Source organism: Rhinichthys klamathensis, unplaced genomic scaffold, assembly GCF_029890125.1.
Source record: "Rhinichthys klamathensis goyatoka isolate OS25496 unplaced genomic scaffold, OSU_Roscu_1.1 h1tg000076l_1, whole genome shotgun sequence".
Lineage (NCBI taxonomy): Eukaryota > Metazoa > Chordata > Actinopteri > Cypriniformes > Leuciscidae > Rhinichthys > Rhinichthys klamathensis.
The window spans coordinates 1902081-1927832 of NW_026606618.1; the positions used below are offsets into that span (position 1 = coordinate 1902081).

Consider the following 25752-nt stretch of genomic DNA (forward strand, 5'->3'; position numbering starts at 1 on the left):
TAGCTCTCATAACGCATTCAAGTCATGTTGAAAAGATTGTATATATGAGAAAGCATGGCAGACGCTATGGATGCAGCATCTGTAGTTGACAGTAAATTTGTTGAAATGTATGAAATTGTCTTTTTTCCACTAACAATAAAAGCACCATGTTGCAACTGGAAGTACAAAATTTGATAGCATTGTACAATTATGAAAATAATTGGATAATATAACCTTCAGTTTACAACACCTTCATAAATTAAATAAAAGCATAAATAGCAAAAAACACACCTGATGCTCATTCTTTATTCAGCATTTTGTAGAGCTATAGTAATGTCCCTTTAAGGCAAGTCATTTGAAACGCCTTTCGGGCAGCTATTTCAGTCACGCAATTACAGATCCTATCTCTTTGAATGGGAAAACATCAAATTATCCAAAGATGCTCACCAATTTTATCAGAAAAAATGGCTACTTTTGTATGATTATCAATACAGAATGCATTTTTCCACCATAAAAAAGGTGGAAACACTAGATAGTAGATGCTATGCTAACTATGCTAACCATTCAGTCCTTTGTGTAATCAAACATTTTCTGGTTGAATTATTCTTGAATGAATAATATTTTTGAATGAATAACCAGTTTTAGATGATTTTTGTTGGCTAACACTGACAAAACACTTTTTGCAGCGTAAGAGGGCGAATGTTGTTCCACTTTGTAGTTTAAAAGTTGTTAGCTGGCATCAAAGTGTGAATTATTGAAAGCTAGTGTTGGTAGAACGGGATCCAGAAGTTAAATAATGCAAAATAATATTTTGTGCGGGTATGGCAATTACTTTCTCTTCTTGGAGGCCTTTGCGTGCGCGCTTGGTTGTGTGTTAGAGTTGACGCATGTTGATCTGTGTTTGTAGCATGCCGTAGCTTGCTCGTATCTCTTAGCCAAATCAGCTGTGCTCCCTCTCTCTCTCTCTCTCTCTGTCTCTCTCTCTCCCCTCTTTCTCTCTCTCTCTCTATCTCTCTCTGATGTCTCTGTACTGGGAGCTGCTCTCCTATCTATTTTTATCCAGCCTTGTATCGTTCGTGGCATGTGTGTCCCAGAGATCTCAACATGAGAGAGGAAGTGAGCAGAGACCTTTCACACTCTCGTCAACTGTTCATTTCCCTCACTTGTTCCTGTTCCTTAACTTCCTCCTCAGTCAATGTTTCTTGTTTCCCCTCACCTGCTCACTCGTTCTCTCTCACACCTTCTGTAAGGTCAACCTGAGGAAATTCATGGAATACATCCAACATCATCAGATGGACAAAGTTGCCAAGCTGTTGGAGAGAGGGTTGGACCCCAACTATCATGACCCGGACACTGGTGGTAGGGGATGCCATATCAGATAACCTCCCTAACTGCCCATAAAGGGCTATTCAGGCCCTATTTAGTTGTTCTCAAACTACTGTTTTTGATTGATTACATTTCTTCTTAATCAACACAGTTTGGTCAGACCATTACATTATATTTCAGCAGTTTATAATGAACATATTTACGCATTGATTTAATCCAATGCTTATGTCCTATTTTGCATGGCATGTATTGTTAGGAATACACCAATACCGTTAGCGATAATTATTATTTTTTGTTTTGTCCGATAACGGACATGATGGCTGATATTACTATCTATCTATCTATCTATCTATCTATCTATCTATCTATCTATCTATCTATCTATCTATCTATCTATCTATCTATCTATCTATCTATCTATCTATCTATCTATCTATCTATCTATCTATCTATCTATCTATCTATCTATCTATCTATCTATCTATCTATCTATCTATCTATCTACCTACCTACCTACCTACCTACCTACCTACCTACCTACCTACCTACATTTATATGTCCAAAAATACAGTAAAAAAAACCCTGTAATGTGGAATATTATTACATTTTAAAAAACTGTTTTCTATTTTTAATATATTTTAAAATGTCATTTATTCCTGTGATGACAAAGCTGAATTTTCAGCATCATTAATATTTTTGTGGAAACAAGATACATTTTCAAGGCTCTTTCAAGAATATAAAAGGCTGCCGCATGAACCGAATTTATTTGAAATAGAATTCTTTTGTTACTGATTTTAATCTATTTAATATCCTTGCTGATTAAAAGTATTAATTCATTAATAAAGTAATAATAAAAGTATTAAAATCTTACTGACCCTAAACTTTTACATGGTAACTTTATATTTACATTGTATAAAGTCACATTTACAGTCTCACAATGTGATTATATCGTAAAATTGTTACTTTGTTTCTGTGACGGCAAGTATCCAGTATATAGTCCAGTATATTGTACATGTCTAATTATTGTTTTGATGAAATATCTAAGTCCCTTGATTAATATCTTGCTTATATTAAAAAAGATTTACATAACACATATTAATAAACTTGTTTTTTTTGTGCTTCTGGTCCACAGAGACACCACTAACCCTTGCTGCCCACCTGGACAATATGGTGGAGATTATCGTTACATTGAAAAACGGCGGGGCTCATTTAGATTTCCGCTCTCGGGATGGGATGACTGCCCTGCACAAAGCAGCCAGGGCAAAGAACCAGATAGCTCTCAAGGTAATAAATGACCTCATCCTGAACGGCGGCACGAGTTTGGCTGTGTTAGAGTGATCCTCTTCTTTGATTGTCATTTTGTTTTTTTGTTTTTTTAAAGAGTGACTGCTGCTGATCTAAAACAGAGCAGTACAGTGATGTCTTATGGTGTCAGTGACTCTGCTGAGTTTACACAGGGTACATTTATTACCTTGACAGTATACCTTCATGCAAAGCACACTCTGTATTGTTGTTGTTGTTTTTTAAAGGAATCAGTAAGTTTTTTTTCCCTCTCCATTATTTCATTGTTACTTTCTTCTCTTGACTACCATTGGAAATAATACTGCTGATGTAGTCTACTGTTTTGTGCCTTGAATATTGTAAAACAATTTCCTCTCTGCCGTTGCACTTATTGCAGTATATTGTACAGTATATTGCTTGCTGGCCGTTTATTTAAAAAGGCTTCATGCAGAATCTTAGTTTATGTCACTTCAATGTGTTACAGACATAGATTTCCTATTTTCATTACTGGAGAGGCTGGGTTTCATAATGTTAGTAGGGGAAAAAAGTGCTTGTTGTCATTTAGTTAGGAACTAGGAATGTACTTTTAGTCATGAAGTTATACAACTGCTTGGTTGTATAAAATGTAATAAAAACCTAGCACTGTCATACCAATTGAAAAAATCAAGCGCATTTGTTAACATATATATATATTGTTTTACATACATATTTATATTACGTTTTGCAGAGTATTTAAAGGGATAGTTCACCCAAAAATTAAAATGAAATTTTCTTTGTTCCAAACCTGTATGAATTTCTTTCTTCTTGAGAACACAAAAGAAGATATTTTGAAGAATGTTGGTAACCAGAGAGTTGACGGTAGCTATTGACTTCCATAGTAGGAAAAAAAATACTAAAGAAGTCAATGGCTTCCGTCAACTGTCTGGTTACCAACATTCTTCAAAATATCTTCTTTTGTGTTTTTAATGATTTTTGGGTGAAATATCCCTTTAAATGTGTAGGTTTTACAAGTTCAGATGTTATATTTGGCTACTAAGATGTTGTCTGTTTAATGATTGCTTATAATAGTTCAAGGCGCTTCTTCTGATATACATAATTGTTCAAAAGTTTGGGGTCAGTTTTTATTTATTTATTTAAAGAAATTATATTTTATTCAGCAAGTATGCATTAAATAGATCAAAAGTGACAGTAAAGACATTTATAATATTGCTATTTTACCCTTTCTATTCATCAAAGAATCTTGAAAAAATGTAGCATGGTCAACTGTTTTCAACATTAATAATAATAATAATAATAATAAAAATTATAATGTCAAATGTCAAAAATATAATTTAACATCACTGACTTTACTTTACTTACTACTTTCGCCTACTACCCCTCCTGGGGCATAGGCCGCCAACAAGGGATCTCCAGGCATCTCTGTCCTGGGCCATTTTTTCCAGCTGACTCCAGGTCTTTCCCATGCTCTTTGTGTCTGCCTCCAAGTCTCGGCGCCAGGTATTTCTCGGTCGACCTCTGTTTCGCTTTCCTTGCGGATTCCATTTTAAGGCTTGTCTGGTGGTGTTTGTCGCTGGCTTACGTAAGGTGTGTCCAATCCATCCCCAACGTCGCTTCTTGATTTCCTCTTCTGCAGGTAGCTGGTTTGTTTTTTGCCAGAGTTCGCTATTGCTGATGGTCTCTGGCCAGTGGATGCGGAGTATCTTTCGCAGGCAGCTATTGATGAACACCTGTACTTTCTTGGTGATGGTTACCATGGTCCTCCATGTTTCTGCTCCATAGAGGAGAACTGCCTTGACATTTGAATTAAAAAGTTTTATTTTGGTCTTGACGGACAGTTCCTTGGAGCTCCAGATGTTCCGGAGTTGTATGAATGCTGCGCGCGCCTTTCCGATACGAGCCTTAACATCCACGTCAGTGCCCCCCTGTTTGTTGATGACACTGCCTAGGTAGATAAAGGCCTCGACCTCTTCCAGGGCTTCTCCATCAAGTGTAACTGGGGTGTTGCTGTTCGGATTTATCTTGAGGATAACATCCCTGAATTAACCCTTAAATACATTAAGTTACAACAACAATGCTAAAGGGTTCGATTCCATAGAAATAGCTCTTTAACAATTGCACAAATTGTGCTTTTAATTTGCCTCGTCACACGTGAACATTAAAAAAGAAATTGAAAAAATTCTCAGCGCACAGCTGTAGCTATCTTGAGCTGTGACGTAAAAGGAAGCAGGCAAGAAAAAATAGTTCATTTCATGCTTTAAGACCCTTCCAAAAACCTAATCATAATACTGTATTTAATGTATTTTCCTCTCTAACTGGAACCTAATCCTATGTCTCTTTCCTCTGTAGACTATGCTGGATTTGGGAGCGTCTCCAGACTATAAGGACCGTCAGGGTTTGACTCCACTCTACCATACAGTGACCGTAGGTGGAGACCCGAGCTGCTGCGAGGTCCTGCTCCGTGCCCATGCCAGCGTCGCATGCCATGATGAGAACGGCTGGCACGAGATCCACCAGGTGGCGCTGTCTTTCACATTATGAGTAGTTTAGCTGGTGACATTCAATAAAAAAGGGTTCTTAAAGCTTTCTCTTGGCTAAAAATGTTGAGTGGGGTAATGTATGCACCGTGGAGTAAAGCAGTGGAAGTTATACTAGAGCTGCAGTTTTATATGACAGCAGCTTTGTTCAATTAATCGACAGGTGATGAGATCAAACTAGTTTAACGTGAGCAAATCATCAAGTCTGTCTGTTGTGACGGCGTACTGACATCTAGTGTTGTGACAGGTGGACTGCAGGATGCCAGTCATATTATTGCTGCGGCGTTTTTGATCGCACTCTACTGGGAAAATGGAAAAGCAGCATGTAGGGTTTACTTTCAGACTCTTTGAAAGATATGAGATGACAGCGTACTGAAGGCTTAATGATGTTTTTATGTTTCAAAAGACTTCTGGATCTGTCGTAGGCTACTGTTTGAATTTTTAAGGCTCACAAATGCTTTTGTTCCAGCAGAAACTGTTACAAGATTCTTATTTTTTCTCACAAAAAGGATAAAACTAGTTCTCATTTGTTCATCAGGCTTGTCGATACGGTCACGTCCAGCACCTGGAGCACCTCTTGTTCTACGGAGCGGACATGAGTGTGGAAAATGCATCTGGGAATACAGCTCTCCATATTTGCGCCCTGTACAAACAGGTATGCACTCAACACAGTACCTTTAATGATTTGAAGTCAGCTCCATTTAACCAGTCAATAGACAGAGGTTATTGGCGTCATGCAACAGAATACACTGTCAATAGGAGTATATAAAAACCAAAAAAATCAATAACGATTCGGGGGAGAAATCAATAGCACCCCAGGACTAGAGAGATGAGATTGAGCGCAGCAGGGAAACTTTCTAGGAGAATCTTTGGGACTGAACTGTAAAAAATAAAGGTTGCAGGATGGGTTTTACAGATGTTATAGGAGAACCTTTTCTAAGTTCTGCGTTTCTTTAGAAAACCATGCAAGTTAATGGATGATACCTATAACAAATAACTGTAAAACCAATTAAATAATAGGCTAATAATAATATTAATTTATATATACAATATATAAGTATATATTAAATGTATATTATTTACATATTTTAAAAAATGTTTTTTAAAATTTGTATTAAATGTGATGTTATATTTTTTGTATATATTTATTATAAAAATAAATATATTTTTAAACCTGGAAACAAATGCAATTTTAAGATTCTGCACTTTTTCAAGGTCACTAATTAAAAAAAATATTTAAAAAAATGTGGCATTGACCAAAGAAAACATACCAAGTTCAGAAATTCATGTTATCTTTTTAATTAAAATTGTACTGAAGTATTATGCTGATGATAATTGGCAAATAATTTGGAAATTAATTTATCAAAAAAAAATGCATCTATATATATATATATATTTATAATAATAAAAATATATGTATTGTATTGTTTTTACTTTAACATTTTTATATAAATATTATATTTTTAAAATATTTGCTGTATATATCTTATCTTTTTTCTCATTCTTCTTATGGGAAGGTTCAGGGTGGAAATGATGCCATGTTCATTTGTATAAATGCCAATGACCGATTGCCACTAATTACACTGTCCAGGATTCACCATTGTCTCCCATTCTATCCATGATAAACCCCAAACTGAACTGGAATGCTCATGACTATTAGCACCAGTATTCAGTGTTTATGAATGGACAACGGCCCATTACGTTCACGACACTAAGCAGCCAGGCATATAATCACCTTATGTTTCCTCTGTGGGAGATCTAGTCTGCTCCGTCAGCTCGGGGTCACAGCATGGGCGCCATTGTCTGCTGGAACTGCTAGCGCTAGCGGTATTCACTGTCGCTCTGTGTATAACATCATATTCATGCTGTGTCATAGGTCATATTGATCCCACATCCACTGTGTCACTTTGGTTCACACCAAAGATGATAACTATAATGACAAGGATAAGTATATAGTATATAAGTATATTGCAGAGGCCACTGCACAACTAATAATAACAGCACAGAGAAACAATATCATTGAAACTAGAAAAAGTTCGTCGAGACAAACTTTAAGTTGGCTTGTGAAAGTTTGGACCGCAAAGTTTGAAGAAGTTTAAATTAGTTTGAAGTTTAAATTAGTTCAAAGTAGTTTATAGTTTAACTTAGTTTAAAGTTTAAAGTAGTTTAAATTAATTTAAAGTTTAAATTAGTTTGAATTTTAAAGTAGTTTGAAGTTTAAATTAGTTTGAAAGTTAAAGTAGTTTAAAGTTTAAATAAGTTTGAATTTTAAAGTAGTTTGAAGTTTAAATTAGTTTAAAGTAGTTTAAAGTTTTAAATAGTTTAAAGTTCAAAGTAGTTTAAAGGTTAAAGTATAGTTTCAAGTAATTAAATGTTGCTAGGGTGTTTCTAGTGGGTTGCTAAGGTGTTGTGGGTGGTTGCTAGGTGGTTTCTAAGGTATTTTGAGTGGTTGCTAGGGTGTTCTGGGTGGTTGCTAGGGTGTTCTAGGGTATTTTAGGTGGTTGCTATGGTGTTGCTAGGGTGTTTTAAGGTATTTTGGGTGGTTGCTAGGGTGTTGTTAGGGTGTTCTAAGGTATTTTGGGTGGTTGCTATGGTGTTGCTAGGGTGTTCTGAGGTATTTCGGGTGGTTGCTAGGGTGTTGCTAGGGTGTTCTAAGGTATTTTTGGTGGTTGCTAGGGTGTTGCTAGGGTGTTCTAAGGTATTTTGGGTGGTTGCTATGGTGTTGCTAGGGTGTTCTAAGTTATTTTGGGTGGTTGCTAGGGTGTTCTAAGGTATTTTGGGTGGTTGCTAGGGTGTTGCTAGGGTGTTATAAGGCATTTTGGGTGGTTGCTAGGGTGTTCTAAGGCATTTTGGGTGGTTGCTAGGGTGTTGCTAGGGTGTTCTAAGGTATTTTTGGTGGTTGCTAGGGTGTTGCTAGGGTGTTCTAAGGTATTTTGGGTGGTTGCTATGGTGTTGCTAGGGTGTTCTAAGTTATTTTGGGTGGTTGCTAGGGTGTTCTAAGGCATTTTGGGTGGTTGCTAGGGTGTTGCTAGGGTGTTCTAAGGTATTTTGGGTGGTTGCTAGGGTGTTGCTAGGGTGTTCTAAGGTATTTTTGGTGGTTGCTAGGGTGTTCTGGGTGGTTGCTAGGGTGTTCTAAGGTATTTTGGGTGGTTGCTAGGGTGTTCTGGGTGGTTGCTATGGTGTTGCTATGGTGTTCTAAGGTATTTTGGGTGGTTGCTAGGGTGTTGCTAGGATGTTCTGATGTATTTCGGGTGGTTGCTAGGGTGTTGCTAGGGTGTTCTAAGGTATTTTGGGTGGTTGCTATGGTGTTGCTAGGGTGTTCTAAGGTATTTTGGGTGGTTGCTAGGGTGTTGCTAGGGTGTCATAAGGCATTTTGGGTGGTTGCTAGGGTGTTCTAAGGTATTTTGGGTGGTTGCTAGGGTGTTCTGGGTGGTTGCTAGGGTGTTTCTAAGTTATATTATGTGGTTGCTAGGGTGTTTTAAGGTATTGTGGGTGGTTGCTATGGTGTTGCTAGGGTGTTCTAAGGTATTTCAGTTGGTTTCTAGGGTGTTCTGGGTGGTTGCTATGCAGTTGCTAGAGTGTTCTGGGTGTTTGCTATGGTGAACTATTTATGAGTTTAAAAGTTCATAAGTGTATGAATTCATGAGAGTTCATACGTGTATGAATTAATGCATTTATAAGTTCATGAGTTTATAAGTGTATGAATTTATGAGTTTAGAGTTTATAAGTTTAAATGAGTAAGAGTTCAGAGTTTATTAATTTATGAGTTTGAGTTCATAAGTGTATGAATTCATGAGTTTATAAGTGTATGAGTTTATAAGTGTACGAGTTTATGAGTTTAAAGTTTAAATTAGTTTGAAGTTTAAAGTTTAAATAAGTTTGAAGTTTAAAGTTTAAATAAGTTTGAAGTTTAAATTAGTTTGAAGTTTAAAGTTTAATTTAGTTTGAAGTTTAATTTAGTTTAAAGTAGATAGATAGATGGATAAGTGTCATAGATAGATGAGTTTATTAGTTTGAATGAGTCTCATTGGCTCATATAGTGTATAGAATGGCAGTTTGATTCAGTCTAGGGTTTCAAGGGATTTACATTTGAATTTTTGACAGTTGGGGAGTTTGAAAATCTGAAGATTCCGCAATGTAAAGTCAATGGGAGTTTTTTCCGACTTTGATCGTCATTTTTAGGAAAACCGTAAGTCCGATCAGTTAGAAAAGATATAGCATACCGAGTCAGAACAGTTTGAGTGTCCGTGCCGAGTTTGGAGTATGTGGAGTTAAAGCTCTAGGAGGAGTAGCAGTTGTAAATTTTGAGTAAGAAGAATAATAATAATAACTAGAATGTACATTTCCAGAAGAAAATGTGAAGTGGTGCTTGCAGTGGCAAAACTCGCCGCTCGGTTGCTAGGGTGTTGTACATGATTGCATACGAGACAACAACCATGTCTGTACGATGTTCTGATGCGGAGATATGGCTTATTCATGTGTTTGTATGGTTACTAGGGTACAATATATGGTTGCTATGGTGTGCTTATACAGTTTATGGGATGATATTTAAAGACTGGTTGACAGTCTGAGTCAAAAAAGCCAAGCTCCATGTCTCTACAATTTTCTGGAGCTGAAATATGGCTTGTAAATGTTGTTTTATGGTTGCTAGGGTGCCCTAAGTGGTTGCTAGGGCGTGGCCATGAAGTTGTTATGTCACTACTTATTGGCTTCTTGATAGGCCGAGTCAAAAGAGCCCAACCCCAAGTTTCTATGACCTTCTGCTCAAAAGAAATGATCTTACAAATTTTGTGCCAATGTTAAGTCTATGGGACTTTTTTCGGCAAATTTTTCGCCCGCCGGACGAACATCGTACAACCGATCGCTTAGAAAAGACATAGCACACCTCTCCTCAATGAACCGGTCGATTTGACACCTCATTCATGGGTCTACGACAAAAGGTCTGGGAGGAGTAGCGTGCCGAAGTTTTGTCTGGGTGAATAGTAATCACAACACTAGAATGTACATTTCCAGAAGAAAATGTGAAGTGGTGCTTGCAGTGGCAAAACTCGCCGCTCGGTTGCTAGGGTGCGGTTAGCTAGTTTTTACCAAGATGCTAGCATGATTAGCATGTTGCTAGTATCATGCTAGCATGATTAGCATGTTGTTAGCATTATGCTAGCATTATTAGCATGTTGCTAGCATGATTAGCATGTTGCTAGCATGATGCTAGCATGATTAGCATGTTGCTAGCATGTTGCTAGCATGATGCTAGCATGATTAGCATGTTGCTAGCATGTTGCTAGCATGATGCTAGCATGATTAGCATGTTGCTAGCATCATGCTAGCATGATTAGCATGTTGTTAGCATCATGCTAGCATCATGCTAGCATGATTAGCATGTTGTTAGCATCATGCTACCAACATGCTAGCATGATTAGCATGTTGCTAGCATGATGCTAGCATGATTAGCATGTTGCTAGCATGATGCTAGCAAAAATAAGCATGTTGCAAACATGTTTTAGCTAGATGCTAGCATGATTAGCATATTGCTAGCATCATGCTAGCATGTTTAGCATGTTGCTAGCATGTTGCTAGCATGGTTGCTAAGGTGTTACTAGGTGGTTGCTAGGGTATTATGGGTGGTTGCTAGGCGGTTGCTAGGGTGTTCTGGGTGGTTGCTATGGTGTTGCTATGCGGTTGCTAGGGTATTCTGGGTGGTTGCTAGGCGGTTGCTAGGGTGTTCTGGGTGGTTGCTAGGGTGTTGCTAGGGGGTTGCTAGGGTGTTCTGGTTGGTTGCTAGGCGGTTGCTAGGGTGTTCTGGGTGGTTGCTAGGGTGTTGCTAGGCGGTTCTGGGTGGTTGCTAGGGTGTTGCTAGGCGGTTGCTAGGGTGTTCTGAGTGGTTGCTAGGGTGTTGCTAGGCGGTTGCTAGGGTATTCTGGGTGGTTGCTAGGGTGTTGCTAGGCAGTTGCTAGGGTGTTCTGGGTGGTTGCTAGGGTGTTGCTAGGCGGTTGCTAGGGTGTTCTGAGTGGTTGCTATGGTGTTGCTAGGGTATTCTGGGTGGTTGCTAGGGTGTTGTTAGGTGGTTGCTAGGGTATTCTTGGTGGTTGCTATGGTGTTGCTAGGCGGTTGCTAGGGTGTTTTGGGTGGTTGCCAGGGTGTTTTAGGTGGTTGCTATGGTATTCTGGATGGTTGCTATGGTGTTACTAGGTGGTTGGTAGTGTTCACATTTGGTTACTATAGAGTTTTTATAATGTTCATGGCATGATTTAGCACTTAGCTAATCAATATTAGCATGTAGCTATTCACAGCTAGCATGTTTAGCATGTTGAAAGTCCTGTGTGCTAGCATGAGTCAAAAGACCCAACCCCCATCTCTATACGATGTTCTGATGCAGAGATGTAGGTCTTGCAAATTGGTTGCTAGGGTACTCTGTTTGGTTGCTAGGGAGTGGCTTGGCAGCTGCCAATGATGAAACTCCTAAGGCTGCTTGTCAGTATGAATGATATAAACCAACCCCCATCTCTATACGATGTTCTGATGCAGAGATGTAGGTCTTGCAAAATGGTTGCTAGGGTACTCTGTTTGGTTGCTAGGGAGTGGCTTGGCAGCTGCCAATGATGAAACTCCAAAGGCTGCTTGTCAGTATGAATGATATAAACCACCCCCCATCTCTATACGATGTTCTGATATAGAGATGTAGGTCTTGCAAAATGGTTGCTAGGGTACTCTGTTTGGTTGCTAGGGAGTGGCTTGGCAGCTGCCAATCATGAAACTCCAAAGGCTGCTTGTCAGTATGAATGATATAAACCAACTCCCATGCCTCTGTGACATTCAGAATGGACGATATTCCTCTTTGGATTTTTGTTGCTAAGGTGCTCGACAATGGTTGCTAGGGCGTGGCCAGTAAGTGTTGAGGTGATTCAGGATTGGCTGTTTGCTGCCCCGAGTCAAACGAGCCCACCCTCATGTTTCTATGACAATTCAGTCCAGAGATATCCCTTCGATCTCTTTCAATGGAAGTCTATGGGAGTTGTTGCTAAGGAGCTCTTAATGGTTGCTAGGGCGTGGCTTGATAGCTTCACAATGATCCTGAGAGACTGATTGGTTGTCTGAGTAAAATGAGCCCGCCCTCTTGTCTCTATGACACTGTGATCCAGAGTTATGTTCAATACAAAAGCGGTTTCTATGGTGTAGGACGGCCCATTTCATGGGCCGTCCTACACCATAGTAAGTCAATGGGGCAACTTTGGGCCCCTCCTGCCCCTCAGGGGTGCAACTTTTACCCCATTGTGTGGTATGTTCTTACAGAGCCTGTCAGCCTCTTCAAATGTGGCAAATTTCACGTTTCTGCGACATCCTCGTTCCGAGCTACGACTCGTCAAAGTTTTTCGCAATGTTAAGTCTATGGGATTTTTTTGGGCCGTTTTTCGCCCCTGGGGCGACCATCGTACCCCCGATCTCTTAGAAAAGTCATAGCACACCATTCCCGAACAGGCCGCACGTTTTGACACCTCATTCATGGGTCTGTGACAAAAACTGCGGGAGGAGTAGCGCGTCAAAAAGTGGCCAGAAGAATAATAATAATAAAAAGAAGAATAATAAGTATGTGAGATAACAATAGTGTTGCTTCGCCATAGGCAAGCACCACTAACTAGACAAAGTTCGTCGAGACAAACTTTAAGTTGGCTTGTGAAAAGTTTGGACCGCAAAGTTTGAAGAAGTTTAAAGTAGTTTGAAGTTTAAATTAGTTTAAAGTAGTTTATAGTTTAACTTAGTTTAAAGTTTAAAGTAGTTTATAGTTTAAAGTTTAACTTAGTTTAAAGTTTAAAGTAGTTTAAATTAGTTTAAAGTTTAAATTAGTTTGAATTTTAAAGTAGTTTGAAGTTTAAATTAGTTTGAAAGTTAAAATAGTTTAAAGTTTAAATAAGTTGGAATTTTAAAGTATTTTGAAGTTTAAATTTGTTTAAATTAGTTTAAAGTAGTTTAAAGTTTTAAATAGTTTAAATAGTTTAAAGTAGTTTAAAGTTTTAAATAGTTTAAAGTAGTTTAAAGTAGTTTAAATAGTTTAAAGTTCAAAGTAGTTTAAAGGTTTAAAGGTTAAAGTATAGTTTCAAGTAATTAAATGTTGCTAGGGTGTTTCTAGTGGGTTGCTAAGGTGTTGTGGGTGGTTGCTAGGTGGTTGCTAAGGTATTTTGAGTGGTTGCTAGGGTGTTCTGGGTGGTTGCTAGGGTGTTGTTAGGGTGTTCTATGGTATTTTAGGTGGTTGCTATGGTGTTGCTAGGGTGTTCTACGGTATTTTGGGTGGTTGCTAGGGTGTTCATAGGTATTTTGGGTGGTTTCTAGGGTGTTGCTAGGGTGTTCTAAGGCATTTTGGGTGGTTGCTAGGGTGTTCTGGGTGGTTGCTAGGGTGTTTTGAGGTATTTTGGGTGGTTTCTAGGGTGTTGCTAGGGTGTTCTAAGGTATTTTGGGTGGTTGCTAGGCTGTTCTAGGTTATTTTAGGTGGTTGCTAGGCTGTTCTAGGTTATTTTAGGTGGTTGCTAGGGTGTTGCTATGGTGTTTTAAGGTATTTTGGGTGGTTGCTAGGGTGTTCTATGTGGTTGCTAGGGTGTTCTAGGGTATTTAACGTGGTTGCTATGGTGTTGCTATGGTGTTTTAAGGTATTTTGGGTGGTTGCTAGGGTGTTGTCAGGGTGTTCTAAGGTATTTTGGGTGGTTGCTAGGGTGTTCTATGTGGTTGCTAGGGTGTTCTAGGGTATTTAACGTGGTTGCTATGGTGTTGCTATGGTGTTTTAAGGTATTTTGGGTGGTTGCTAGGGTGTTGCTAGGGTGTTTTAAGGTATTTTGGGTGGTTTCTAGGGTGTTGCTAGGGTGTTCTAAGGCATTTTGGGTGGTTGATAGGGTGTTCTGGGTGGTTGCTAGGGCGTTCTAAGGTATTTTGGGTGGTTTCTAGGGTGTTGCTAGGGTGTTCTAAGGTATTTTGGGTGGTTGCTAGGGTATTCTAGGTGGTTGCTAGGCTGTTCTAGGTTATTTTAGGTGGTTGCTAGGGTGTTGCTAGGGTGTTTTAAGGTATTTTGGGTGGTTGCTAGGGTGTTTTATGTGGTTGCTAGTGTGTTCTAGGGTATTTAACGTGGTTGCTATGGTGTTGCTATGGTGTTTTAAGGTATTTTGGGTGGTTGCTAGGGTGTTGTTAGGGTGTTCTAAGGTATTTTGGGTGGTTGCTAGGGTGTTGCTAGGGTGTTATAAGGCATTTTGGGTGGTTTCTAGGGTGTTCTAAGGTATTTTGGGTGGTTGCTAGGGTGTTGCTAGGTATTTTGGGTGGTTGCTAGGGTGTTCTGGGTGGTTGCTAGGGTGTTCTAAGGTATATTTTGTGGTTGGTTGCTATGGTGTTGCTAGGGTGTTCTAAGGTATTTCAGTTGGTTTCTAGGGTGTTCTGGGTGGTTGCTATGCAGTTGCTAGGGTGTTCTGGGTGTTTGCTATGGTGAACTATTTATGACTTTAAAAGTTCATAAGTGTATGAATTCATGAGAGTTCATACGTGTATGAATTAATGCATTTATAAGTTCATTGAGTTTATAAGTGTATGAATTTATGAGTTTAGAGTTTATAAGTTTAAATGAGTAAGAGTTCAGAGTTTATTAATTTATGAGTTTGAGTTCATAAGTGTATGGATTCATGAGTTTATAAGTGTATGAGTTTATAAGTGTACGAGTTTATGAGTTTAAAGTTTAAATTAGTTTAAAGTTTAAAGTTTAAATAAGTTTGAAGTTTAAAGTTTAAATAAGTTTGAAGTTTAAATTAGTTTGAAGTTTAAAGTTTAATTTAGTTTGAAGTTTAATTTAGTTTAAAGTAGATAGATAGATAGATGGATAAGTGTCAGAGATAGATGAGTTTATGAGTTTGAATGAGTCTCATTGGCTCATATAGTATATAGAATGGCAGTTTGATTCAGTCTAGGGTTTCAAGGGATTTACATTTGAATTTTTGACAGTTGGGGAGTTTGAAAATCTGAAAATTCCGCAATGTAAAGTCAATGGGAGTTTTTTCCGAGTTTAATCGTAGTTTTTAGGAAAACCATAAGTCCGATCAGTTAGAAAAGATATAGCAACGCGAGTCAGAACAGTTTGAGTGTCTGTGCCGAGTTTGGAGTATGTGGAGTAAAAGCTCTAGGAGGAGTAGCAGTTGTAAATTTTGAGTAAGAAGAATAATAATAATAATAATATGTTTAAATAGGATTTCAGTAAGTTGGCTCTCCAAGCCAACTTAATAATAACTAGAATGTACATTTCCAGAAGAAAATGTGAAGTGGTGCTTGCAGTGGCAAAACTCGCCGCTCGGTTGCTAGGTTGTTGTACATGATTGCATACGAGCCAACAACCATGTCTGTACGATGTTGTGGAGCTGAGATATGGCTTATACATGTGTTTGTATGGTTACTAGGGTACCCTATATGGTTGCTATGGTGTGCTTATACAGTTTATAAGATGATATTTAAAGACTAGTTGACAGTCTGAGTCACAAAATGCAAACTCCATGTTTCTACTATTTTCTGGAGCTGAAATATGGCTTGGAAATGTAGTTTTATGGTTGCTAGGGTGCCCTAAGTGGTTGCTAGGGCATGGCTATGAAGTTATTATGTCATAACTTATTGGCTTCTCTATGGGCTGAGTCAAAAGAGCCCAACCCCAAGTCTCTATGACCTTCTGGTCAAAAGATATGATCTCACAAATTTTGTGCCAATGTTAAGTCTATGGGACTTTTTTTGTCCAATTTATCGCCCGCCGGACGATCATCGTACAACCGATCGCTTAGAAAAGACATAGCACACCTCTCCTCAATGAGCCGGTCGATTTGATACCTCATTCATGGGTCTACGAGAAAACGTGCGGGAGGAGTAGCGTGCCGAAGTTTTGTCTAGGTGAATAGTAATCACAATACTAGAATGTACATTTCCAGAAGAAAATGTGAAGTGGTGCTTGCAGTGGCAAAACTCGCCGCTCGGTTGCTAGGGTGTGTATAGCTAGTTTTTAGTAAGATGCTAACAAAATAAGCATAATGATAGCATGATTAGCATGTTGCTAGCATCATGCTACCGTGTCTTTAGCATGATGCTAACATGATTAGCAGGTTGCTAGCATGTTTGTAGCTAGATGCTAGCATGATTAGCATGTTGCTAGCATCATGCTAGCATGATTAGCATTTTGCTAGCATCATGCTAGCATGATTAGCATGTTGCTAGCATTATGCTAGCATGATTAGCATGTTGCTAGCATCATGCTAGCATGATTAGAATGTTGCTAGCATTATGCTAGCATGATTAGCATGTTGCTAGCATCATGCTAGCATGATTAATATGTTTCTAGCATCATGCTAGCATGATTAGCATGTTGCTAGCATCATGCTAGCATGATTGGCATGTTGCTAGCATAATGCTAGCATGATTAGCATGTTTCTAGCATCATGCTAGCATGATTAGCATGTTTCTAACATCATGCTAGCATGATTAGCATGTTGCTAGCATCATGCTAGCATGATTAGCATGTTGCTAGCATCATGCTAGCATGATTAGCATGTTGCTAGCATCATGCTAGCATGATTAGCATGTTTGCTAGCATGTTTGTAGTTAGATGCTAGCATGATTAGCATGTTGCTAGCATCATTTTAGCATGATTAGCATGTTGCTAGCATCATGCTAGCATGATTAGCATGTTGCTAGCATCATGCTAGCATGATTAGCATGTTGCTAGCATCATGCTAGCATGATTAGCATGTTTCTAGCATCATGCTAGCATGATTAGCATGTTTCTAGCATCATGCTAGCATGATTAGCATGTTGCTAGCATCATGCTAGCATGATTAGCATGTTTCTAGCATCATGCTAGCATGATTAGCATGTTTCTAGCATCATGCTAGCATGATTAGCATGTTGCTAGCATCATGCTAGCATGATTAGCATGTTGCTAGCATCATGCTAGCATGATAAGCATGTTTGCTAGCATGTTTGTAGCTAGATGCTAGCATGATTAGCATGTTGCTAGCATCATGCTAGCATGATTAGCATGTTGCTAGCATCATGCTAGCATGATTAGCATGTTTCTAACATCATGCTAGCATGATTAGCATGTTGCTAGCATCATGCTAGCATGATTAGCATGTTGCTAGCATCATGCTAGCATGATTAGCATGTTGCTAGCATCATGCTAGCATGATTAGCATGTTTGCTGGCATGTTTGTAGTTAGATGCTAGCATGATTAGCATGTTGCTAGCATCATGTTAGCATGATTAGCATGTTGCTAGCATCATGCTAGCATGATTAGCATGTTGCTAGCATCATGCTAGCATGATTAGCATGTTGCTAGCATCATGCTAGCATGATTAGCATGTTGCTAGCATCATGCTAGCATGATTAGCATGTTGCTAGCATCATTTAGCACTTAACTAATCGATATTAGCATGTAGCTATTCACAGCTAGCATGTTTAGCATGTTGAAAGTCCTGTGTGTTAACATGAGTCAAAAGACCCAACCCCCATCGCGATACAATGTTCTGATGCTGAGATATAGCTGTTACAAAATGGTTGCTAGGGTACTCTGTTTGGTTGCTAGGGAGTGGCTTGGCAGCTGCCAATCATGAAACTCCAAAGGCTGCTTGTCAGTATGAATGATATAAACCAACCCCCATCGCGATACAATGTTCTGATGCTGAGATATAGCTGTTACAAAATGGTTGCTAGGGTACTATGTTTGGTTGCTAGGGAGTGGCTTGGCAGCTGCCAATCATGAAACTCCAAAGGCTGCTTGTCAGTATGAATGATATAAACCAACTCCCATGCCTCTGTGACATTCAGAATGGAAGATATCCCTCTTTGGATTTTGGTTGCTAAGGTGCTCGACAATGGTTGCTAGGGCGCGGCTAGGAAGTGTTGAGGTGATTCATGATTGGCTGTTTGCTACCCCGAGTCAAACGAGACCACCCTCGTGTTTCTATGACACTTCTATCCTGAGATATCCCTTCCATCTCTTTCAATGGAAGTCTATGGAACTTGTTGCTAAGGTGCTCTAAATGGTTGCTAGGGCGTGGCTTGATAGCTTGACAATGATACTGAGAGACTGATTGGTTGTCTGAATAAAATGAGCCCGCCCCCTTGTCTCTATGACACTGTGATCCAGAGCTATGTTCAATATAAAAGCGGTTTCTATGGTGTAGGACGGCCCATTTCATGGGCCGTCCTACACCATAGTAAGTCAATGGGGCAACTTTGGGCAGCTCCTGCGCCCCAGGGGTGCAACTTTTACCCCATTGTGTGGTATATTCTTACAGAGCCTGTCAGCCTCTTCAAATGTGGTAAATTACACGTTTCTGCGACATCCTCGTTCCGAGCTACGACTCGTCAAAGTTTGACGCAATGTTAAGTCTATGGGATTTTTCGGCCGGTTTTTCGCCCCTGGGGCGAACATCGTACCCCCGATCCCTTATAAAAGTCATAGCACACCATTCCCGAACAGGCCGCACGTTTTGACGCCTCATTCGTGGGTCTGTGACAAAAACTGCGGGAGGAGTAGCGCGTCAAAAAGTGGCCAGAAGAATAATAAGAAGAACTAGAATGTACATTTCCAGAAGAAAATGTGAAGTGGTGCTTGCAGTGGCAAAACTCGCCGCTCGGTTGCTAGCGTGTGGTACATGATTGCATACGAGACAAAAAATATGTCTGTACGATGTTCTGGTGCTGAGATATGTCTTATTCATGTGTTCAGGTGGTTACTAGGGTACTCTATATGGTTGCTATGGTGTGATTATACAGTTTATGAGATGATATTTAAAGACTAGTTGACAGTCTAAGTCAAAAAAGCCAAACTGCATGTTTCTACTATTTTCAGGAGCTGAAATATGGCTTGTAAATGTAGTTTAATGGTTGCTAGGGTGCCCTAAGTGGTTGCTAGGGCATGGCCATGTAGTTGTTATGTCTCTACTTATTAGCTGCTTGATAGGCCGTGTCAAAAGAGCCCAACCCCAAGTCTCTATGACCTTCTGGTGAAAAGATATGATATAACAAATTTTGTGCCAATGTTAAGTCTATGGGACTTTTTTCAGCCGATTTATCGCCCGCCGGACGAACATCGTACAACCGATCGTTTAGAAAAGACATAGCACACCTCTCCTCAATGAACCGGTTGATTTGACACCTCACTCATGGGTCTACGACAAAACGTGCGGGAGGAGTAGCGTGCCGAAGTTTTGTCTGGGTGAATAGTAATCACAACACTAGAATGTACATTTCCAGAAGAAAATGTGAAGTGGTGCTTGCAGTGGCAAAACTCGCCGCTCGGTTGCTAGCGTGTGGTACATGATTGCATACGAGACAAAAAATATGTCTGTACGATGTTCTGGTGCTGAGATATGTCTTATTCATGTGTTCAGGTGGTTACTAGGGTACTCTATATGGTTGCTATGGTGTGATTATACAGTTTATGAGATGATATTTAAAGACTAGTTGACAGTCTAAGTCAAAAAAGCCAAACTGCATGTTTCTACTATTTTCAGGAGCTGAAATATGGCTTGTAAATGTAGTTTAATGGTTGCTAGGGTGCCCTAAGTGGTTGCTAGGGCATGGCCATGTAGTTGTTATGTCTCTACTTATTAGCTGCTTGATAGGCCGTGTCAAAAGAGCCCAACCCCAAGTCTCTATGACCTTCTGGTGAAAAGATATGATATAACAAATTTTGTGCCAATGTTAAGTCTATGGGACTTTTTTCAGCCGATTTATCGCCCGCCGGACGAACATCGTACAACCGATCGTTTAGAAAAGACATAGCACACCTCTCCTCAATGAACCGGTTGATTTGACACCTCACTCATGGGTCTACGACAAAACGTGCGGGAGGAGTAGCGTGCCGAAGTTTTGTCTGGGTGAATAGTAATCACAACACTAGAATGTACATTTCCAGAAGAAAATGTGAAGTGGTGCTTGCAGTGGCAAAACTCGCCGCTCGGTTGCTAGCGTGCGGTTAGCTAGTTTTTACCAAGATGCTAGCATGATTAGCATGTTGCTAGCATGATGCTAGCATGATTAGCATGTTGCTAGCATGATGCTAGCAAAAATAAGCATGTTGCAAACATGTTTTAGCTAGATGCTAGCATGATTAGCATATTGCTAGCATCATGCTAGCATGTTTAGCATGTTGCTAGCATGTTGCTAGCATGGTTGCTAAGGTGTTACTAGGTGGTTGCTAGGGTATTATGGGTGGTTGCTAGGGCGTTGCTAGGCGGTTGCTAGGGTGTTCTGGGTGGTTGCTATGGTGTTGCTATGCGGTTGCTAGGGTATTCTGGGTGGTTGCTAGGTGGTTGCTAGGGTGTTCTGGGTGGTTGCTAGGGTGTTGCTAGGGGGTTGCTAGGGTGTTCTGGTTGGTTGCTAGGGTGTTGCTAGGCGGTTGCTAGGGTGTTCTGGGTGGTCGCTAGGGTGTTGGTAGGCGGTTGCTAGGCGGTTCTGGGTGGTTGCTATGTTGTTGCTATGCGGTTGCTAGGGTATTCTGGGTGGTTGCTAAGGTGTTTTGGGTGGTTGCTAGGCGGTTGCTAGGGTGTTCTGGGTGGTTGCTAGGGTGTTCTGAGTGGTTGCTAGGGTGTTGCTAGGTGGTTGCTAGGGTATTCTGGGTGGTTGCTAGGGTGTTGCTAGGTGGTTGCTAGGGTATTCTGGGTGGTTGCCAGGGTGTTGCTAGGCGGTTGCTAGGGTGTTCTGGGTGGTTGCTAGGGTGTTGCTAGGCGGTTGCTAGGGTATTCTGGGTGGTTGCTATGGTGTTGCTAGGCGGTTGCTAGGGTGTTTTGGGTGGTTGCTAGGGTGTTTTAGGTGGTTGCTATGGTATTCTGGATGGTTGCTATGGTGTTACTAGGTGGTTGGTAGTGTTCACATTTGGTTACTATAGAGTTTTTATAATGTTCATGGCATGATTTAGCACTTAGCTAATCAATATTAGCATGTAGCTATTCACAGCTAGCATGTTTAGCATGTTGAAAGTCCTGTGTGCCAGCATGAGTCAAAAGACCCAACCCCCATCTCTATACGATGTTCTGATGCAGAGATATTGGTCTTGCAAAATGGTTGCTAGGGTACTCTGTTTGGTTGCTAGGGAGTGGCTTGGCAGCTGCCAATCATGAAGCTCCAAAGTCAATGTGAATGTATAAACCAACCCCCATCTCTATACGATGTTTTGATGCAGAGATATAGGTCTTGCAAAATGGTTGCTAGGGTACTCTGTTTGGTTGCTAGGGAGTGGCTTGGCAGCTGCCTATCATGAAACTCCAAAGGCTGCTTGTCAGTATGAATGATATAAACCAACTCCCATGCCTCTGTGACATTCAGAATGGAAGATATCCCTTTTTGGATTTTGGTTGCTAAGGTGCTCGACAATGGTTGCTAGGGCGTGGCCAGTAAGTGTTGAGGTGATTCAGGATTGGCTGTTTGCTGGCCCGAGTCAAACGAGCCCACCCTCATGTTTCTATGACACTTATATCCTGAGATATCCCTTTGATCTCTTTCAATGGAAGTCTATGGAACTTGTTGCTAAGGAGCTCTAAATGGTTGCTAGGGCGTGGCTTGATAGCTTCACAATGATCCTGAGAGACTGATTGGTTGTCTGAGTAAAATGAGCCCGCCCTCTTGTCTCTATGACACTGTGATCCAGAGTTATGTTCAATACAAAAGCGGTTTCTATGGTGTAGGACGGCCCATTTCATGGGCCGTCCTACACCATAGTAAGTCAATGGGGCAACTTTGGGCCCCTCCTGCCCCTCAGGGGTGCAACTTTTACCCCATTGTGTGGTATGTTCTTACAGAGCCTGTCAGCCTCTTCAAATGTGGCAAATTTCACGTTTCTGCGACATCCTCGTTCCGAGCTACGACTCGTCAAAGTTTTTCGCAATGTTAAGTCTATGGGATTTTTTTGGGCCGTTTTTCGCCCCTGGGGCGACCATCGTACCCCCGATCTCTTAGAAAAGTCATAGCACACCATTCCCGAACAGGCCGCACGTTTTGACACCTCATTCATGGGTCTGTGACAAAAACTGCGGGAGGAGTAGCGCGTCAAAAAGTGGCCAGAAGAATAATAATAATAAGAAGAATAATAAGTATGTGAGATAACAATAGTGTTGCTTCGCCATAGGCAAGCACCACTAACTAGAATGTACATTTCCAGAAGAAAATGTGAAGTGGTGCTTGCAGTGGCAAAACTCGCCGCTCGGTTGCTAGCGTGCGGTTAGCTAGTTTTTACCAAGATGCTAGCATGATTAGCATGTTGCTAGCATGATGCTAGCATGATTAGCATGTTGCTAGCATGATGCTAGCAAAAATAAGCATGTTGCAAACATGTTTTAGCTAGATGCTAGCATGATTAGCATATTGCTAGCATCATGCTAGCATGTTTAGCATGTTGCTAGCATGTTGCTAGCATGGTTGCTAAGGTGTTACTAGGTGGTTGCTAGGGTATTATGGGTGGTTGCTAGGGCGTTGCTAGGCGGTTGCTAGGGTGTTCTGGGTGGTTGCTATGGTGTTGCTATGCGGTTGCTAGGGTATTCTGGGTGGTTGCTAGGTGGTTGCTAGGGTGTTCTGGGTGGTTGCTAGGGTGTTGCTAGGGGGTTGCTAGGGTGTTCTGGTTGGTTGCTAGGGTGTTGCTAGGCGGTTGCTAGGGTGTTCTGGGTGGTCGCTAGGGTGTTGGTAGGCGGTTGCTAGGCGGTTCTGGGTGGTTGCTATGTTGTTGCTATGCGGTTGCTAGGGTATTCTGGGTGGTTGCTAAGGTGTTTTGGGTGGTTGCTAGGCGGTTGCTAGGGTGTTCTGGGTGGTTGCTAGGGTGTTCTGAGTGGTTGCTAGGGTGTTGCTAGGTGGTTGCTAGGGTATTCTGGGTGGTTGCTAGGGTGTTGCTAGGTGGTTGCTAGGGTATTCTGGGTGGTTGCCAGGGTGTTGCTAGGCGGTTGCTAGGGTGTTCTGGGTGGTTGCTAGGGTGTTGCTAGGCGGTTGCTAGGGTATTCTGGGTGGTTGCTATGGTGTTGCTAGGCGGTTGCTAGGGTGTTTTGGGTGGTTGCTAGGGTGTTTTAGGTGGTTGCTATGGTATTCTGGATGGTTGCTATGGTGTTACTAGGTGGTTGGTAGTGTTCACATTTGGTTACTATAGAGTTTTTATAATGTTCATGGCATGATTTAGCACTTAGCTAATCAATATTAGCATGTAGCTATTCACAGCTAGCATGTTTAGCATGTTGAAAGTCCTGTGTGCCAGCATGAGTCAAAAGACCCAACCCCCATCTCTATACGATGTTCTGATGCAGAGATATTGGTCTTGCAAAATGGTTGCTAGGGTACTCTGTTTGGTTGCTAGGGAGTGGCTTGGCAGCTGCCAATCATGAAGCTCCAAAGTCAATGTGAATGTATAAACCAACCCCCATCTCTATACGATGTTTTGATGCAGAGATATAGGTCTTGCAAAATGGTTGCTAGGGTACTCTGTTTGGTTGCTAGGGAGTGGCTTGGCAGCTGCCTATCATGAAACTCCAAAGGCTGCTTGTCAGTATGAATGATATAAACCAACTCCCATGCCTCTGTGACATTCAGAATGGAAGATATCCCTTTTTGGATTTTGGTTGCTAAGGTGCTCGACAATGGTTGCTAGGGCGTGGCCAGTAAGTGTTGAGGTGATTCAGGATTGGCTGTTTGCTGGCCCGAGTCAAACGAGCCCACCCTCATGTTTCTATGACACTTATATCCTGAGATATCCCTTTGATCTCTTTCAATGGAAGTCTATGGAACTTGTTGCTAAGGAGCTCTAAATGGTTGCTAGGGCGTGGCTTGATAGCTTCACAATGATCCTGAGAGACTGATTGGTTGTCTGAGTAAAATGAGCCCGCCCTCTTGTCTCTATGACACTGTGATCCAGAGTTATGTTCAATACAAAAGCGGTTTCTATGGTGTAGGACGGCCCATTTCATGGGCCGTCCTACACCATAGTAAGTCAATGGGGCAACTTTGGGCCCCTCCTGCCCCTCAGGGGTGCAACTTTTACCCCATTGTGTGGTATGTTCTTACAGAGCCTGTCAGCCTCTTCAAATGTGGCAAATTTCACGTTTCTGCGACATCCTCGTTCCGAGCTACGACTCGTCAAAGTTTTTCGCAATGTTAAGTCTATGGGATTTTTTTGGGCCGTTTTTCGCCCCTGGGGCGACCATCGTACCCCCGATCTCTTAGAAAAGTCATAGCACACCATTCCCGAACAGGCCGCACGTTTTGACACCTCATTCATGGGTCTGTGACAAAAACTGCGGGAGGAGTAGCGCGTCAAAAAGTGGCCAGAAGAATAATAATAATAAGAAGAATAACTAGAATGTACATTTCCAGAAGAAAATGTGAAGTGGTGCTTGCAGTGGCAAAACTCGCCGCTCGGTTGCTAGCGTGCGGTTAGCTATTTTTTACCAAGATGGTAGCATGATTAGCATGTTGCTAGCATCATGCTAGAATGATTAACATGTTGTTAGCATTATGCTAGCGTGATTAGCATGTTGCTAGCATGATTAGCATGTTGCTAGCATGATGTTAGCATGATTAGCATTTTGCTAGCATGTTGATAGCATGATGCTAGCATGATAAGCATGTTGCTAGCATGATGCTAGCATGATTAGCATGTTGCTAGCATGATGCTAGCATGATTAGCATGTTGTAAGCATGATTAGCATGTTGCTAGCATCATGCTAGCATGATTAGCATGTTGTTAGCATCATGCTAGCATCATGCTAGCATGATTAGCATGTTGTTAGCATCATGCTACCAACATGCTAGCATGATTAGCATGTTGTTAGCATGATGCTAGCAAAAATAAGCATGTTGCAAACATGTTTTAGGTAGATGCTAGCATGATTAGCATATTGCTAGCATCATGCTAGCATGATTAGCATGTTGCTAGCATGATGCTAGCATGGTTGCTAAGGTTTTACTAGGGGGTTGCTAGGGTATTATGGGTGGTTGCTAGGGCGTTGCTAGGCGGTTGCTAGGGTGTTCTGGGTGGTTGCTAGGGTGTTGGTAGGCGGTTGCTAGGGTGTTCTGAGTGGTTGCTAGGGTGTTGCTAGGTGGTTGCTATGGTATTCTGAGTGGTTGCTATGGTATTCTGAGTGGTTGCTAGGGTGTTGCTAGGTGGTTGCTATGGTATTCTGGGTGGTTGCTAGGGTGTTGCTAAGCGGTTGCTAGGGTGTTCTGGGTGGTTGCTAGGGTGCTGCTAGGCGGTTGCTAGGGTGTTCTGAGTGGTTGCTAGGGTGTTGCTAGGTGGTTGATAGGGTATTCTGGGTGGTTGCTAGGGTGTTGCTAGGCGGTTGCTAGGGTGTTCTGGGTGGTTGCTAGGGTGTTGCTAGGCGGTTGCTAGGGTGTTCTGAGTGGTTGCTAGGGTGTTGGTAGGCGGTTGTTAGGGTGTTCTGGGTGGTTGCTAAGGTGTTTTGGGTGGTTGCTAGGCGGTTGCTAGGGTGTTCTGGGTGGTTGCTAGGGTGTTGCTAGGGGGTTGCTAGGGTGTTTTGGGTGGTTGCTAGGGTGTTGCTAGGCGGTTGCTAGGGTGTTCTGAGTGGTTGCTAGGGTGTTGCTAGGGTGTTCTGGGTGGTTGCTAGGGTGTTGCTAGGCGGTTGCTAGGGTGTT

The 25752-nt window shown here is 41.2% G+C and overlaps 1 protein-coding gene across 5 annotated transcripts in view; it reads left to right on the forward strand.

Annotated features, from left to right (window-relative positions):
• The window catches only part of shank2b (SH3 and multiple ankyrin repeat domains 2b), a 152691-nt gene that overhangs the window by 43481 nt on the left and 83458 nt on the right, over nt 1-25752 (forward strand). For all 5 annotated transcript variants that reach the window (XM_056250875.1, XM_056250877.1, XM_056250876.1 and 2 more), the window contains exons 5-8: nt 1230-1338; nt 2438-2589; nt 4933-5100; nt 5659-5775. In XM_056250875.1, coding sequence (XP_056106850.1) covers nt 1230-1338; nt 2438-2589; nt 4933-5100; nt 5659-5775 — 546 coding nt within the window. The remainder of the gene's footprint in view (nt 1-1229; nt 1339-2437; nt 2590-4932; nt 5101-5658; nt 5776-25752) is intronic.